The 18,969-nt window shown below is 42.7% G+C and overlaps 1 protein-coding gene across 1 annotated transcript in view; it reads right to left on the bottom strand.

The window, feature by feature from the left end:
• Nucleotides 1–14,579: 14,579 nt before the first annotated feature.
• Nucleotides 14,580–18,969, bottom strand: part of LOC126199485 (O-acyltransferase like protein-like) — a 357,891-nt gene continuing 353,501 nt past the window's right edge. Inside the window, exon 13 of the mRNA XM_049936407.1 lies at nt 14,580–15,575. Within this exon, the coding sequence (XP_049792364.1) occupies nt 15,418–15,575 (158 nt within the window). The 3' untranslated portion in view covers nt 14,580–15,417. The remainder of the gene's footprint in view (nt 15,576–18,969) is intronic.

Below are 18,969 nucleotides of genomic sequence, written 5' to 3'. Positions count from 1 at the left end.
CGTAAAATACCTAGGAGTAACCGTCCGTTGCCACCTCCACTGAAGTCACTATATGACATTAGGTGTAGGAAAAGCAGATGACACTCTGAGATTCTTTGGAAGAATCCTAAGTAAATATAATGTAATGTAATACTCTTGTGTTACTAACTATTGAATATTGTTGATCAGTCTGGGCCCTTACTAGAGTGGGTTAATAGAAGAGATAGCGGAGATCCAACGTAAAGCGGCGCGTTTGGTTGTGGGATTGTTTAGAGGACGCGCGACAGTTACGGAGATGATCAACACACTTCACTGGCAGAAGCTACAAGAGACGTGTTATGCATCACGTGGGCGTTACCTGTCGGAAGTCCGAGAGCGTAAATTCGAGAAAGAGTCGCTCAGCGTATTACTTGCTTGTGCATAAGTCTCCGGAATGACAACTACGGAAAATGTGATACGAGCACATTACATTAAAGTTCATACGGGGGTTTACCAACAATCATTCTTCCCACATGTAATTCATGAACAGAATAAGGAAAGTGGAATAGATGGTGTGGTATCAAATATGCATTCCGCCACACAACGTAAGGAGACGATGTAGCTTTAACAGTTATTGATATTCTAGTTTCGTGTCTGGTTACTCGATATATCGCTGCAGACACTTGTCATAACGCGGGAACAGTGTGATGCACGCCATGCGTCTGTGGACTGCGAAACCAGGTTCTCAACCATTTATGCTGTGCGAACCACGTATTTTGTGAAAAAAGCTTAGAAGTCTAGTAACTAATATATTCAAGTAAAAGGAGTAGACCCATGTATGTGCTTGTTTATATGGCTGGTTCAAATGGCTCTGAGCACTATGAGACTTAACCTCTGAGGTCATCAGTCTTCTAGAACTTAGAACTAATTAAACCTAACTAACTTAATGACATCACACACATCTATGCCCGAGGCAGGATTCGAACCTGCGACCGTAGCGGCCGCTCGGCTCCAGACTGTAGCGCCTAGAATCGCACGGCCACTCCGGCCGGCTGCTTGTTTATACTTTTTACTTATACATTGATGTAGGGGTCCCGGGAGCATGCAGAAGTGCCACATCACGACGTGGCATGGACTCGACTAATGTCTGAAGTAGTGCTGGAGGGAACTGACACAATGAATCCTGCAGGGCTGTCCATAAATCCGTAAGAGTACGAAGGGATTGAGATCTCTTCTGAACAACACGTTGCAAGACATTCCAGATTTGTTCAAAAATGTTCATATCTGGGGAGTCTGGTGGCCAGCGGAAGTGTTTAAACTCATAAGAATGTTCATGGAGCCACTCTGTAGCAATTCTGGATGTGTGGCGTGTCGCAAGTCCCTCGGAGTACACAATGGACGTGAATGGATGTAGGTGATCAGATAGGATGCTTACGTATCACTTGTAAAGTCGTATCGAGATGTCTCAGGGGTCCCATATCACTCCAACTGCACACGCCCCAGACGATTACAGAGCCTCCACTAGCTTGAACAGTCCCCTGCTGACATGCAGGGTCCATGTATTCGTGAGTTTGTCTCTACACCCACAATCGTCCATCTGCTCGATACAATTTGCAACGAGACTCTTCCGATCAGGGAACAAGTTTCCAGTCATCAACAGTTCAATGTCGGCATTGACGGGCTGTTCTATTCTCGACATTCATACTGGCAAGATACAGTCCCGCGATTACCAAGACCTTCGAGAATGTTTTCACTGATCAAAGAAAAATATTTTTCTTTTGATATAATTACAAATTAACGATTTAGAATTTTTTGCTTTACTTGTACAGTGAATCCTTGCTTCTTGCCGAATTTCGTGATTCTTGTCTAGCGGGAGGTACCCTGTAGATTTTGATGAGTTACTTTTTGAGCACCAAAATATTTGACGTAAATGGCAATATCTTTTGATTGCACTTACTTAGAAGCTTCAGTTCCTTACATCGGCAAGATACTAAATACTTTAGCATGTGATTTAAGTTTCAAGTTGATGCGTCTACCCATTCCCGAGGAAAAGGCGTCTTTAACAGATAGATTAACAATTATTTGTGTGACATAATCACAAATTCACAATTTTAGGAGTTTTCCTTTAATTTTACTGTGAAACCTCGTCTCTTGACAAATTTCATGATTCTAGGTCAACGGGAAGCACCCTACACGTTTTGATAAGTGAGTTTTCGAGTATCAAAATACGTGACACTAGCTGTACATGACCACGATTTGCCGTGGCTCAGTTTGCTTAAATGTAAAAGGATGAAAGAAGAAATCACACGTTTCTAACATGTGTGGAAATTGGATATATTTCCTAATGCCCTTCTCTCCTCTTTCTCTGCCCATGTCCCTCACCCCCTTACTTTGTCCATGTCCTCCTTCCACCTCTGACTATCTATCTTCTCCTCCCACTCCCTCTGTCCAACTTGTTCCCCCTCCACTCTACATCTTCTCCTGCACCCTCTGCCTCCCTGTTTTTTAGTCCATCGCCTCCTCCCAAATTTTTCTGTCGATCTGCTACTTCCCTCCTCTTCCTCCGTTTTCTCCTGTCGTCAGTCTGTCTCTGTATCTTCCTTTCCGTTTATTACATCCATTTCCTCCCATCCCTCTGTGCTCCTCCTCTTCCGCACTCTCTCTGATCTTGAGCCTTGTTTATTTTTACTGCAAATTTAGATTCCGTAGTAGTATTCTGATAATAAGCCAATAAGTGATAAACACAACTTTCCTAACTTTCCTGTTTGCTAACAACTTTCCATATATATCATCGCATAAAAATTTGAAGCAAATGAGAGTCGTTGATTTTGAGATTTTTCGTAACAATGATTCTCCTTTATATATTACCTATACATATTTATATTTTATATGTATTAAAATATACATAGATTAGAGAATTAGATACGTAAAAACACGCCCGTATTATAATTCATCGTTGCGTTCAAATTTCGAAGTAATCGGTCAAGAACTTCCGGAGACAAGTGATTTTGAACAAACGTACATTTATATTTCTATTTATATAGGTAAATGACCGTATCTTTTGATTGAATGGACTTAAAAGCTTCAGTTCTATAATCCCCCAGAGACCGAAGACCTTAATATGTGACGCTAATTTCGACTCGATACGTGCATCCGTTTCTCAGAAGAAAAGGGTTCTGTTAACAGTCGGATAGACAAAAAGACAGACATAAAAGTGATCACGTAAGGGTTGGGTTTTTACCCCCTGGTGCACGGAACCCTAAAAATGAAGTCAGGGACGGGTGCACGACTGAAAAACCAACGCATGTCAGGAAGGAGTACAGTGTCACAATAACTTTGACCGATGAATGTACCGTGTTCAAAGATTTGGAGGTCAGTAAGTAAATTATGACTACTCTCTCTGTAAAACCAGGACCACCAAATCATTCATGTTGACAATGTTGCTTGGTACATTTCATGTTCTCATGTGTCGCCATATGAGAGTACGTGCAGAATCACTATTCACACCGATTCTGCTCTCAACTCACAAGAGTACGCCGCCTCACCCTTCCTTGGTACAGTCCGTAGGCCCCTGGCACCATCGCAAACGGTGCCTCGATGTGGGAGTGGAAACGGTCGTTGGGCAAAGAGACGAACCTCATGGAGTCGCCCTGCGGCTATTGATTTATTTAGAGATTATGTGTTCTGCAGTCTTGTTAAATGTGATTGCAGCTGCACCCGCTCTTTGATGTTCGTCACTTATCGCTAGTTGCACAGCGTAGCGGTCGTCTGCCGCTGCAGTTGACCATGAGCGACCACCACCTGTCTTTCGGACTGCACTGACTGTGGGTCAGAGGCTCCCCATGCACCGGAAGCCATGCTGTGCGCGATACCGAACTCATGGGCTACACTTGTAAAATTTTGTGCTTCTTATACACTCCTGGAAATTGAAATAAGAACACCGTGAATTCATTGTCCCAGGAAGGGGAAACTTTATTGACACATTCCTGGGGTCAGATACATCACATGATCACACTGACAGAACCACAGGCACATAGACACAGGCAACAGAGCATGCACAATGTCGGCACTAGTACAGTGTATATCCACCTTTCGCAGCAATGCAGGCTGCTATTCTCCCATGGAGACGATCGTAGAGATGCTGGATGTAGTCCTGTGGAACGGCTTGCCATGCCACTTCCACCTGGCGCCTCAGTTGGACCAGCGTTCGTGCTGGACGTGCAGACCGCGTGAGACGACGCTTCATCCAGTCCCAAACATGCTCAATGGGGGACAGATCCGGAGATCTTGCTGGCCAGGGTAGTTGACTTACACCTTCTAGAGCACGTTGGGTGGCACGGGATACATGCGGACGTGCATTGTCCTGTTGGAACAGCAAGTTCCCTTGCCGGTCTAGGAATGGTAGAACGATGGGTTCGATGACGGTTTGGATGTACCGTGCACTATTCAGTGTCCCCTCGACGATCACCAGTGGTGTACGGCCAGTGCAGGAGATCGCTCCCCACACCATGATGCCGGGTGTTGGCCCTGTGTGCCTCGGTCGTATGCAGTCCTGATTGTGGCGCTCACCTGCACGGCGCCAAACACGCATACGACCATCATTGGCACCAAGGCAGAAGCGACTCTCATCGCTGAAGACGACACGTCTCCATTCGTCCCTCCATTCACGCCTGTCGCGACACCACTGGAGGCGGGCTGCACGATGTTGGGGCGTGAGCGGAAGACGGCCTAACGGTGTGCGGGACCGTAGCCCAGCTTCATGGAGACGGTTGCGAGTGGTCCTCGCCGATACCCCAGGAGCAACAGTGTCCCTAATTTGCTGGGAAGTGGCGGTGCGGTCCCCTACGGCACTGCGTAGGATCCTACGGTCTTGGCGTGCATCCGTGCGTCGCTGCGGTCCGGACCCCGGTCGACGGGGACGTGCACCTTCCGCCGACCACTGGCGACAACATCGATGTACTGTGGAGACCTCACGCCCCACGTGTTGAGCAATTCGGTGGTACGTCCACCCGGCCTCCCGCATGCCCACTATACGCCCTCGCTCAAAGTCCGTCAACTGCACATACGGTTCACGTCCACGCTGTCGCGGCATGCTACCAGTGTTAAAGACTGCGATGGAGCTCCGTATGCCACGGCAAACTGGCTGACACTGACGGCGGCGGTGCACAAATGCTGCGCAGCTAGCGCCATTCGACGGCCAACACCGCGGTTCCTGGTGTGTCCGCTGTGCCGTGCGTGTGATCATTGCTTGTACAGCCCTCTCGCAGTGTCCGGAGCAAGTATGGTGGGTCTGACACACCGGTGTCAATGTGTTCTTTTTTCCATTTCCAGGAGTGTAGTTACCCAATGACTTTTCACCATGTGAACTCCATCAGATGTTGTCTGCCGGCCATGTTGCATGGACAGACATCATGACCCTGTACTGTAACTGCTCGCTGATTGAAATTCACTGTCGTTTGCTGCTCCTTCAACAGTTCGTGTTGCCGGGACATGCCCTATTTGGCGATATAGTCACGCTGAACTTACACTACATGACGCCCAGCTTTCTGTGTACGTTTGGGGAGACCTCTGACAACATCGTCTCCCACTTTTGATAATTTCCACCAACTAATTACTACGCTACGTTTCTTTATCTACCTCACCCTTAAGTTTTGCTGGTTAGTGAGTGTCATTCTCAAAATGCAAGGTAAAAATATCATGCGTGGTAAAACGCAGTCTCAACCCTACCACTGCAGAGATCCCGAAAAATCCTGGTAGAATTACTCCCTTAATTCGGTATAACACGATATTATCACAAACACGCAACATTCAAATGCGATTGCAGAATCAGTACACCGCTTCAAAATATCTCCTTCAATACAAAATATAGGTCGACTTACTTCCAACTACATTTTTGCCCTTGCGCTTAAATGTTGATCATTTGCGTATCCAGGCATGTAGTAAAATACATGCCACTTGAGGTCTGTTGCATATTTCCTTCAAGTTGTTGCAGACTTAATGGCCAGCAGCGTAGATCGAGAAAAGATGCAGTTAGCAGGAGAAGAGGAAGTACAAGAACAGTGAAGGAGCAATAAATGCGAAAAAAGAAGGATTATAGGTGGGAAAGGTGTGTGTGTGTGTGTGTGTGTGTGTCTATGTGTGTGTGTGTGTGTGTGTCTATGTGTGTGTGTGTGTGTGTGTGTGTGTGTGTGTGTGTGTGTCTATGTGTGTGTGTGTGTGTGTCTATGTGTGTGTATGTGTGTGTGTCTATGTGTGTGTGTGTGTGTGTGTGTGTCTATGTGTGTGTGTGTCTGTGTGTGTGTGTGTGTGTGTGTGTGTGTGTGTGTGGGTGTCTGTGTGTGTGTGTGTGTGTGTGTGTGTCTGTGTGTGTGTGTGTCTATGTGTGTGTGTGTGTGTGTGTGAGAGAGAGAGAGAGAGAGAGAGAGAGAGAGAGAGAGAGAGAGAGAGTGAGTGGGAGAGAGAGAGAAGGGGAGAAAGAGAGAGAGAGAGAAAGAGAGAGGGAGAGGGAGGGAGCGAGTGAGAAAAGCAGAGACAAATAACACTATTACATCTCGGTAGCTGCAGTATAGGTCTGTTATACTTAAGATCACACAAAGACGCCAGATAAGTGAGAGTAGACGACCAGGACTGTACAATGCTCCGTCAGTTGTAATTTTTTTTTAATTGAAAAGTGTACGGTAACACAATATATTATAAGACGGGCACGTAAAATATTTCCATGATTTCTGACTACATGACACGTAAATTAAACACAATCATCTTTTGAAAATGTTAATTACTAAATGGGGCTCTCTTCGACCATTAAACGCGGTTTCTATTCCATACTGATAAACTTGGTAAAAAGATAACGTTTCAGACCAGACTCATAATTTAGCAGGTGTGCGGCTTTGCTTATGATGTACGTAGACAGGCAGACATTTATTCGCGACTAAGAGAGGGAAACATTACGGTAGCTGACTGTAGAGAGACGGGAAAAAATTTTATGTGAGGCACATTTTACCGTGTGGTAATGTTAGAGAACGCAGATTTCTAAGGCTCCGTGCCTTGCCTGTGTAAGGTGGTCCGTTCCCACATCGCTGAAAATACAAGGCGACGCCGATGCATTTGAAATTCAATCTCCCGCGTGGAGGCGCCTGCTCCAGATTGTGATAATGCTCGGAGCTTAAAGCGGCGCTGTTTCAGTCGCAGCGGAAAGCACGCTCCGAGAAACACGCAAAGGCGGCCAAATCATACGGCCGCCTCTTTGTTCTGCGCTGCTCCTTTGATATGAATTTCGCATCGCATATTCGTACCCGTGCACGGGACGCAGGAAATCAGATATGCGACTGCGAAAGAGGCGCGGGTAACGAGCCATTCAAGAATGCGGAACCTAGATGCAAAACCGTTCGGAACTGTATTCCGAACGAACGAGGAAGTAAAGATAGCAGTCTCACACTAAGAAAATAATCCTTAGAGACATTTCTTGTGCCCAGTGGAACAACAAGTGTTCCATTATAAAGGATACATCATTTTCATTTTCATTACAAAGAGGACAAGTCTAAAGCAAACACTTCCGAGAAAAATTTTAGTCCTCAGACCACTATCAAAAATACAGATACAAAATACAACACATTATGCGAATACCAAACTGTTAAAATTACGAAAATTCATCAGATCTTTAACAGATTTGTAAAAACAGAGGGCAGCTCATCCTGTCACTAACCTTTAAGTTTAGGGCTAACTTTTAAACCTAAAGCATTAACATAAGAAACTGAAATGATGCAAGGATTTACAATAAACAATTCATTTTCAGAAAAATCAATTGACAAACTGTACAACAAAGTACGGGGAAATATAATTAATAGAAGCACTGCAGGGGTAACAACCGACACAACCCATATATTCACAGACATTCCCAATTTAGGTAGTGCATCATAAAAAATTTGCTAACTTATTTAGACTCGACAATATTATAATACCCTTCTCCACAATTAACGAACTTTGACACCACTTACATCACACAGTAAACAGAAACTCTTCAATAACGGAACACAGTTGAATATGTAAATCACAATCTGAGAGTTGCCCTGCATTTTACACAGGCAAAACAGGAAGAACTCTCCATACAAAGAACTCAATCATGCTTTTGGACTTAACCACTTCGTCAGATCCACAATACGTTATAACATGTACCTTCATGAACATAGATTAAGTGACGTTCACAGCAGTGTAACTTTACCCCACGAAGAAAACCACGGTAAAAGAGCTTGATCTGTCACAGCAATTAGAAACAATGTTACACGAAGAAACATCTTCTTACAACATATGGATTGAACAAATGGAGTTCAGCAGCCACAGTTTTTCCAGTAATTTTAAAATTTTAGTTTTTCTAAAGAAACAAATATGTAATAGTGTAACTATTTGATAACATACAGCCACATTTGATATATTCACAAAAATTTGTTTATAAAGTGTATATGTACAAATTTGTTTATAAAGTGTATGTGTGTACAACTAATAATGTAATAGCTATGTGTATTCTTAGAAATAATAACTGTGTATTTGTATTAATGCTGCATCCTCACAACTGAAATTCTTCGACCTGTTTGGAGTTGTGTTTACGAATGTGCTGTAAAATGGAAAGTGTATATATGTGTATTCATTCTGTGCTTAAAAATAATGTATCCATTCCTGAAAACAGTAAGTTATTTTTCGATTTGTCTTTGTTTCGTAACTTATATTCACGACGTGCCAATTCATAAAATACCGTTGTGATTTTATCAGGAGTAGAATTAAAATAAATCTGAAAAATATTTTTTGATGTCGAGTGTCAAATCTCCTTAAGATGAGCTCCAAGGGCTCCAAATGAATCATGCATTGAAATAAAATCACTATTATTACTGAAGGCAGTTCTTGATTTCATTTAAGCTTTCATCTATGGCGATTTTTGGAGGGCCTGCTTAGTCATAGGATGATGTTGCGGCGTTTAGCTCAGGTGCGTTGTCCCTGGAAAAGCAACGCTGTCGAAATACCAGCCCCCTGTGTATCTTCGTTGTGGATTTTCCCAGACATCACTGCACTTGAGTTCATTATATTCACTGATTTCATATTACTGATACGTTCTACAAAACATGTTTAAAATTTAAAATTTAGTTACTGGTTATGTTGTTTATACTATTTATATATCAAACAGTGAAGGAAACACAGAACCGAACACTTTTATAGCTAAAACATACCATCCGTCACGTAGTGATTACTAGTTTAATATATGATACAGGGTAAATTCTACAAGACACTTATTCTATTTTTTACGTTGAATGTTTCTTTGTAATTGGATTATATAATAAAACAAGACTTTAGTACCAAATCTGTGAATACTGGCACAGTTGACTTCAATTTTTATTAACTGCTTTTGATGTAACGTCTTACCGCAGATTCTGTGACTCACTGCGGACTTCATTCATTTGATCACCAACTATTGCAAAGATGTCCTGACGAAAATCATCGGAAAAACCACACCTACAAAGAAGAAGATACTTTGCAGCTCACAAAAACGCATTAAAACGCATTTCACTTGTTAATCCAGTGATTGCCGAGTTTTACATATTTACATATTTTCTACGTGATTTGACTACATTAATGATTATGACTGTTCATAGTCCAGACCAGTGACGAGATATATTATTTAGTTCTAGGAGTTCTTAAAGAAACTCTAAATTACGAGTACTGCTGCTACAACGTCAGTAGCATCAACATACATAAATTCCAGTAGCCGTGCAGTTTGAATGACACTGATATTACCGCAGTGGGACTGATTAATTATTGCCCAGTAGCTCCTTAGTATTTCATGAGCAATGTCATTACTTGTAATGCTAAAATGTTACTTAAATGTTGTATTCATGAGTGCGACAGACGTCTGTATGTCAAGCATGTACACTGGCATTGCCACATATCTTCGTTCCGAACACGGTATCCATTGTATGAAGTAGCCATCGCACGGTATGTTTCGGGTTGTAAATGACGTTATTTGCGACCCTTTCCCTGTCTGTTTTCCTATTTTTTACAATGCTGCGATGAGAACAAAAATAGAGATTATGATTCACCTCTTGTTACAATGCGAGTTATTTCTGCTTAAGAAGGACTCGGGCGTAAGAAGGGATAGTTAGAGAGAGAAAAAAATTGTGAAAGAGGGGAGACGTGGTTTGCAAGAGTATTACTTACAAGGGAACCTCCCCATCGCACCCCCCTTAGATTTAGTGATAAGTTGGCACAGTGGATAGTTCTTGAAAAAACTGAACACAGATCAATCGAGAAAACAGGAAGAAATTGTGTGGAACTATGAAAAAATAAGCAAAATATACCAACTGAGTAGACCATGCGCAACATAAGCAACATCAAGGACAATGTGGGCTCAGCAGCGCTGTGGTCCCGTGGTTAGCGTGAGCAGCTGCGGAACGAGAAGTCCTTGGTTCAAGTCCTCCCACGAGGGAAAAGTTTACTTTCTTTATTTTTGCAAAGTTATGATCTGTCCGTTCGTTCATTGACGTCTTTGTTCACTGTAATAAGTTTAGTGTCTGTGTTTTGCGACCGCACCGCAAAACCGTGCGATTAGTAGAAGAAAGGACGTGCCTCTCCAATGGCCACCGAAAACATTTGATCGCAAGGTCATAGGTCAACCGGTTCCTCCACAGGAAAACACGTCTGATATATTCTATACGACACTGGTGGCGGCATGTGCGTCACACGACAGGAATATGTTGTCGATCCACCTAACTTGTACACTTGGCGAATGGGTAAAAAGATTCTTCTACCTTGCCCGATTTAGGTTTTCTTGTGGATGTGATAATCACTCCAAAAAAGTGATGAAAACATAAGAGTTTGTCACATAAACTGCAACAAATGAATGCAACAGTTTCACAGTTGCACAATGTCCCCTGTGTTCTGTCAAAACATATGTTTTTAACGTTTTCAAATTTTTCCGTGTGTAGACCGTCAAGTCCTGCATATGTCCAAGCAAATCTGAACATGTCCTCGAATTTTGGAGAGAGACGTTGATTATGTGTGAGTGCCTGAACTTTGATAATTGTCTGAAAATTAAAAATTAAACTTTTCACTCGAGGGAAGATTTGAACCAAGGACCTTTAGTTTGGCACCTGCTCACGCTACTCTCGTTGATGTTGCCTATGTTGCGTATGGACTACTCAGTTTGTAGAATGAGATTTTCACTCTGCAGCGGAGTGTGCGCTGATATGAAACTTCCTGGCAGATTAAAACTGTGTGCCCGACCGAGACTCGAACTCGGGACCTTTGCCTTTCGCGGGCAAGTGCTCTACCAACTGAGCTACCGAAGCACGACTCACGCCCGGTACTCACAGCTTTACTTCTGCCAGTACCTCGTCTCCTACCTTCCAAACTTTACAGAAGCTCTCCTGCGAACCTTGCAGAACTAGCACTCCTGAAAGAAAGGATATTGCGGAGACATGGCTTAGCCACAGCCTGGGGGATGTTTCCAGAATGAGATTTTCACTCTGCAGCGGAGTGTGCGCTGATATGAAACTTCCTGGCAGATTAAAACTGTGTGCCCGACCGAGACTCGAAGTTTGGAAGGTAGGAGACGAGGTACTGGCAGAAGTAAAGCTGTGAGTACCGGGCGTGAGTCGTGCTTCGGTAGCTCAGTTGGTAGAGCACTTGCCCGCGAAAGGCAAAGGTCCCGAGTTCGAGTGTCGGTCGGGCACACAGTTTTAATCTGCCAGGAAGTTTCATATCAGCGCACACTCCGCTGCAGAGTGAAAATCTCATTCTGGAAACATCCCCCAGGCTGTGGCTAAGCCATGTCTCCGCAATATCCTTTCTTTCAGGAGTGCTAGTTCTGCAAGGTTCGCAGGAGAGCTTCTGTAAAGTTTGGAAGGTAGGAGACGAGGTACTGGCAGAAGTAAAGCTGTGAGTACCGGGCGTGAGTCGTGCTTCGGTAGCTCAGTTGGTAGAGCACTTGCCCGCGAAAGGCAAAGGTCCCGAGTTCGAGTCTCGGTCGGGCACACAGTTTTAATCTGCCAGGAAGTTTCATACTCAGTTTGTATATTTTGGTTATTTTTTCATAGTTCCACACAACTTCTTCCTGTTTTCTCGATTGATCTGTGTTCAGTTTTTCAAAGTCTATCCACTGTGCCAACTTACAATTAAATCTGACGTGTCTACAGAGTGTATCGTAATTAATAGCGTAAACGCATACAGGTGAAAGTAAACGATATTAGAAGAAAAAAAAAAGTCTCTGTGATTACAGATCCACAAACGAATTGTTTGCGAGATAATTGCGACTGCCGGCCGAAGTGGCCGTGCGGTTAAAGGCGCTGCAGTCTGGAACCGCAAGACCGCTACGGTCGCAGGTTCGAATCCTGCCTCGGGCATGGATGTTTGTGATGTCCTTAGGTTAGTTAGGTTTAACTAGTTCTAAGTTCTAGGGGACTAATGACCTCAGCAGTTGAGTCCCATAGTGCTCAGAGCCATTTGAACCATAATTGCGACTGTGTTGTTACCGTCTTCTACTGACGAGATTCTGTGTACACGCCGCATGCTGGTCAGTGGTGCTGTGTTTGTTTACGTTTCTGAGAGTGGAGTTGTAAACAGTGTGGATACGACAGTACAGTACACAGAGTGTCACTCGTGTCAGTTGTTTTCGGATTGTCAGTTGTGTTGTACGCGCTTTGATGGTGACACTGAACATCACAATAATGAGGAGGACGCGGATATGCATTTCATGTATTACAGGGCCAACGGCAATGCAATGGAGACTACAGACTTGTACCAGGAAGCTTACTTCGCCCGAGAAAACCTCGAGAATCGAACGTTTACGAGCGTGCACAACACCTCCGAGAAAAAAAAAAAAAATGGTTCGAATGGCTCTGAGCACTATGCGACTTAACTTCTGAGGTCATCAGTCGCCTAGAACGTAGAACTAATTAAACCTAACTAACCTAAGGACAGCACAGACGTCCATGCCCGAGGCAAGCTCTGAGAAACTAGGAGCTTTCTACATGCTAAAGGAGCAGATTGTCTGAAAGAATTACACCTGTGCTTGAAGATGTGTTGCTGGAAACAGGCGAACAGTCTAGAGGAATCTCGACAAGGAGACTTGCCTCACAAATTCTTGGAATGAAACACAGTAGTGTTTGGTGAATAATGCATTGCAGTGCAATGTACCCGCATCGACTCCTGTGTGTAGTGAGGCGGTCTTTGGTCCTAGACCACAACAAGCTGTAGGCAACCATATTCTTGAATATAATATTTTATTTGCAAGTGAAGAACAGTTCATTCGTGATAGTGTGTTTAATTATCACAACTCTGGCATTTGGAATCATCTAGGCTCCAAACTATGTACTGTGCATGAGTCTCTATGTCAGTGACGTTTCTCATTGAATGTGTGCGTGCTTTGGGGTACTAAGTGACCGTCCTATTGGGGCGTTCATGTTATCGAACAAGTACTATGGACTGAATTATTTCCAGTTTTTGCTGCATCATCTTTCATGACTGCTTGAGGATGTTCCCTCAGAGCAATACCAGAGAATGTGGCTAATGCATGGTGGGGCACCGGCACATTTCGTTGCTATGGTGAGACGACATCTAAAGTGCCGATATGGCCAAAGATGGATTGGTGAAGCGGACATATATCGTGGTCTCCGAGATCACCTGATCTGAGCCCCAAGGATGTTGGGTGCAACTTTAAAGGTGCAGTATATGCCAGTCCGGTTGACACGGTTTAAGAATTGGAGCACGGACATCTCAAAGATTTTCAAGAATTTCGAAACGATCCAAGCGTCTTTGGAAGGATGCACGTCATTGCGACGACGGATGAAGGTCTGTATCCGGGTATAAGGACTTCACTTTGAACACCTTCTGTAACTATGAGTACAGTCATGCAACTATTGTTATGTTCATTCAAAACGCCTGCACTTCTGCCAAAGTATCTCTAATAATTTTTTAAAATGTTGTACAGTTCTGTTCCCTTTTCTTAACTGGAATGACGTTTATACAGAATCAAGACAGTGGTAGCTGATAACCACACAATTATCTCTCTAACGATTTGTTTGCCGATGTAAGTTTACTAAGACATTTTGATTCTAGCATTCAGCATTTACGCCATTAATACTGATACACTCTTTATTGTTTGCAGAAAAATGATTCCTGAAGATGATGAATGTATTCATGGACCAAAGTCAAGGTCCCATTCATATACGAATCGTGGTGACGTTCTTTTGTCCATGGAGTACTCAACTTCAAATGCACCGCTCTTGGAAATCTGCGGCTGCAGTGCATCTGTTACGGTAAGACGTTTACACAGTGTCCATGTTTGAACGCTTTGGTTACAGCAGACCTACTGGTATAATTTAATTTTCGTTTACTTTTTTAGAAAATTTCCTGTTTCTTACCTGTTCATTACCTTATAATTCGCATCATTGTTACAAACTGAAATACGCAACTTGCAGATATTTCTCAAAAGATGACGTGTAAAAATTCTTAAAAAAAAATAATATCCATACAAACTTTTTGTCAGCGTTTCCAGTTTATTCCTCGGTTTATGTGTATCATCACATAAAAGTTTAGTATAGCTGCAAGAATAAATTGAGAAAAGAACCAATGGGGTTTAAAGAAATAAAGTTTAATCCAACACTACAGTAGAAAGAGTGGAATAGGATACAGACAATGTTGTACAATGACTGTTCCAGTCGAATGCACAGTTTCAATTGCTCTTTAATAGTCAATGTATGTATAAATTGCAAAGTTCTGAAGTGCTCTTGCTCGTATAAGGAGACATGTCGCAGGCGAGAGGTGAACAGTGCGTCTTGAAAATAAGTCCCAACTAGTGGAGCCGGTTTTTGCCAGTAAATGTTTTTGTGACTTTGAACTTAAAATTCCGAGTGTCGGTTACCTTTGTTCTTACGTGACTCAGCCTACACTTTCGACATGAATGGAGACTAAGATCGGTAGCAATTAGCGTTTTACGACATAATTTGAAACATCCAACTGTGATTACGGATTTCAGGGTATGCTGACACAGTACATTTATTTCTATATATGGCGTGACTGGTGCTAGATTTCAGTATCAGAACTACGAACTTTTTGCCATAAAATTTAGACAAAACTTGGCTCATTTGTCTATATGATCAATAAAAAAGCGCTAATTAAGAGGAGAATCGAACTCAAATCTTGCTCGTTTCTGCCGATTAGCCTCTGGGAATTTGTAAATAAATAGTAATGAAGAGTATACTTGCACGTAGCAGAAATTTCCTTCCAATATTGATAGTTACATTTCTAGTCTCACTGGCACTAAACTTGTTTGGATTTTGTTTCCATTCATCCAGCACAGTTTCAGTTGGACACAAAAAGAAATAATGTCCCTATCAGAGAAGCGAATTAGCCGCAGGTGTCATGAAAGTGGCGAAGGTAAGACCTTTCGAAATGAGATAGGAATGAACAGTATCAGAGTTATGACCCCTTTACTTTCCTGGTGATCACAAACCACGGTTCGTAGAAAAAGAAGTGAACTGTTTTGCTCCACGCTGCTATAGCCAGGCCCACCGTGAACTTGGACAGCCACGATTTTCCAGGTGAACTCTTCTGTACTTCGACATTGGAAGATGGTGCTGCAACAGACAATACAAATCTTAATCGCGAACAAGTATTACTTAAAAACTAATTGCATTATAAATCCAAGAGGCGAAAATTTTTGTTACTTTGTAACATGGAAAAAGTGGCAAATTTACGGTGGTTGTGGGATGATGAACAGAATAACTGAGGCCAGTCATCTGTTAAGGCAATGACCTTAATCTTAACATCTGTTTCGCCTCAGTTGTTCTGTTGATGTACGAGTGGTTTAAAGTGTTCGTTTTTAACGACATAAGTCACAATACTAGTCAACATGTATGTACGATTGTAGCACATGACTTAAATAATTTCCATGTGACCTAGTAAGGTATTAAAAATTTTGAAACAAATCCTACGCACCCGCGTCAACTTTTGAGCATCATGAAGTTCCCGGTAACACAATCTAAGACAAATGAAAAACAACGCGCAATGAAGGAATGATCCGAATGGGACGAAAATCAGTAGAAGTGGTGTATATTAACAGGCAGATGAACGAATGGAATGGAAAACAAATTGAGCTTCATAGTGTGATGAAGTCAATAATGCGTTTGTCCACCTCTGGCCCTTATGCAAGCAGTTATTCAGTTTGACATCGATTAACAGAGCTGCTTGATGTCACCCTGAGGTATAACGTGAAAAAAAAATCTGTCCAATTGGTGCGTTACAGTGATTTCCGAAAACTATGTTAATTTGGAAGATGCACAGATGAAACTACTCCATTTTCTCTACTTACACTTACACTTGATATAAATATCCGTTATATGGTCAGAATGGGTTAAATGAGATCTGGAACCCAAACCAATACGGCAAGCGAAAAATGTACGCAAACAACAGAATGTCGATGTTACACGTGTTTATGCGTTACGGATTCGACGTCCATTCAAGCTGTCGCGTGAGACTGTACGCCCAATCCTTCATTCCAATCTGAAACTTCAGAAGCAGCGAAGGAGGCAGAACGCACACGCATTGCCATTTTCCACACGTTTACAAGACATGCTTCAGCAGCATGGTAAGAGATCGTACGAGAGGAATTAACGGATTTGGAACGCTGAACGCTCGTTGGAGCTACACGCGTGGGCCATACAGTTCCGGAAATCGGTAGGAAATTTAATATTCCGAGGTCCACAGTGTCAAGAGTGTGCCGAGAATACCAAATTTCAGGTATTACCTCTCGCCACCGACAAAGCAGTGGCCTCAACAACTGAGGGCAGTGGCGTTTGCAATAAGTGAAATAACCGCAGAAATCAGTGTGGGACGTACTAAGAACGTATCTGTTAGGAAAGAGCGGCGAAATTTGGCGTTAATGGGCTATGGCTGCAGACGACCGACGCCAGTGCCTTTCCGTACAGCACTACATCGCCTGAAGCGTCTCTCCTGGGCTCGTGACCATATCGCTTGGACTCTAGACGAGCAGAAGACCGGGGCCTGGTGAGATGAGTCCAGATTTCACTTGGTCAGAGCTGATGGTAGAGTTCGAATGTGGCGGAGAACCCACGGAGTCATGGACCCAAGTTCTCAATAAGGCTGTATGCAAACTGGTGTTGGTTCCATAATGGTATGGTCTGTGTTTACATGGAATGAACTCAGTCCTCTGGCCCAACTGAACCGAACGTTGATTGGAAACTGTTATGTTCGGCTACTTGGAGATCACTTTCAGCCATCCATGGACCTCATGTTCCCAAAGAACGACGGAATTGTTATGGATGACAATGTGCCATGTCATCGACCCACAATTGTTCCCGGGTGGTTGGCAGAACATTCTGAGAAATTCGAGCGAATGATTTGGCTACCCTGATTGCCCAGTATGAATTGCATCGAACCTTTATAGGACGAAATCGAGAGGTCAGTTTATGCACAAAAAGCTGCACCGGCAACACTTTCGCAATTTTAGCCGGCTATAGAGGCAGTGTCGCTTAGTATTTCTGCAGTATTTCCAACAACTTGTTGAGTCCATGCCACGTGTAGTTGGCGACTACGCCGGGAAAAGCAGGCCAAACACGATATTAGGTATCAACAATAGGCGTTCGAAGATTGTTAAGAAACCATATCGTCACGATAATGTAAGACAGTCTGATGAGCACCGGATTTGCTGTTACTAGTTTTCTGTTATTTTCCTCACTATAAAGGTTGCGAAATATATGACTCGGCCAGGGAAACCGTGTGAACAAAGACAAATGAATTAAAGGTGCCGTTTGTAAGACACGTCGCGACATTATAATGGAATTATGTCAACTACATAAACGAGGGTGTTGTAGCAAAATGCCAGAACACTGATATTTATTCTTAAAGCAGCAAACTTTTGTTATTTTAGAGGAGTTGTTTATTACATCAACGGTTAAGTAAAAAATTGCAAACAACGAAGGGAGGCCATATAGTAGGTACACTCATTAGTTCAATTCTGAGATAGGTAAGTAAGTAGGTAGGTACATAGATGGGTAGGTAGGTGGGTGCAGGGACAGAGGGACAAGGAGAGAGAGAGAGAGAGAGAGATACGTTTTGACTGCAGCTCATATCATCTTATTACACAGTGTGTAAAGGAAACCTATGAATTGAGTTCATCAAAGAGGAATATTGGAAAATATAACAACAATACATCAGAGAAATAAAATTTATAGAACAAATTACGCTTCCAGAAACACTGTTAAACAGGATTGTTTCCCCGAAAAGATTGGATGGCGTAGAATGAGACACTGTGTTCTGTAGACAGTTGAAGTTTACTTTTATCTCTCACGACGAAGTTCCTGAAAATGTCGCACTGTGAAGTGAAACGTCTGTGTTTTAATGATAGCCACCCCGACTCACTTATCATGTTCTTCAAACTCTCTTTCCTATTTCGCGATAATACAAAAAGGATCTGCCTTTCTTTGAGTTTTTAAGTGTCCTCTGTCAGTTTTATGAAGTCGTGATCCCATACCGTACGGTAATATTCGAGATGAGGACGGTCAAGTAGAGCGTAAGCAGTGTCTTCAGTAAACCTGTCACATCTTGTAAGTGATCCGCCAATAAAGCGCAGTCTTTGGTTTTCCTTCCAGACAACATTATGTATGCGATGGTTCCAATTTAAGTTCCTTGTAATTCTAATTCCTAGGTATTTAGTTGAGTCGACAACTTTTAAATTTATATGACTTACAGTGTAACCTAATTTTAAAGTAATTTTACTTAGTGCTCACGTGGAGGACGTGAAGCTTTCTATGGTTCAATGTCAACTGCAACTTTTCGCACCATACAGATATCTTGAGCTAATGACTTTATAATTCTCATTGATCTTCTGACGAGTTCACTAAAGGGTAAAAGACATCATCGTATGGGAACAATCTAAGAAGGGTGCTGAGCTCGTCTCTTAAATCTTTTATATAAACAGCAGCAGACTGCTTGTAACACTTGCTTGGGAAC

This window comes from Schistocerca nitens, chromosome 8, assembly GCF_023898315.1.
Source record: "Schistocerca nitens isolate TAMUIC-IGC-003100 chromosome 8, iqSchNite1.1, whole genome shotgun sequence".
Lineage (NCBI taxonomy): Eukaryota > Metazoa > Arthropoda > Insecta > Orthoptera > Acrididae > Schistocerca > Schistocerca nitens.
The sequence above is the reverse complement of the archived record's forward strand: the minus strand, read 5'-3'. Positions and strand labels throughout refer to the sequence as shown.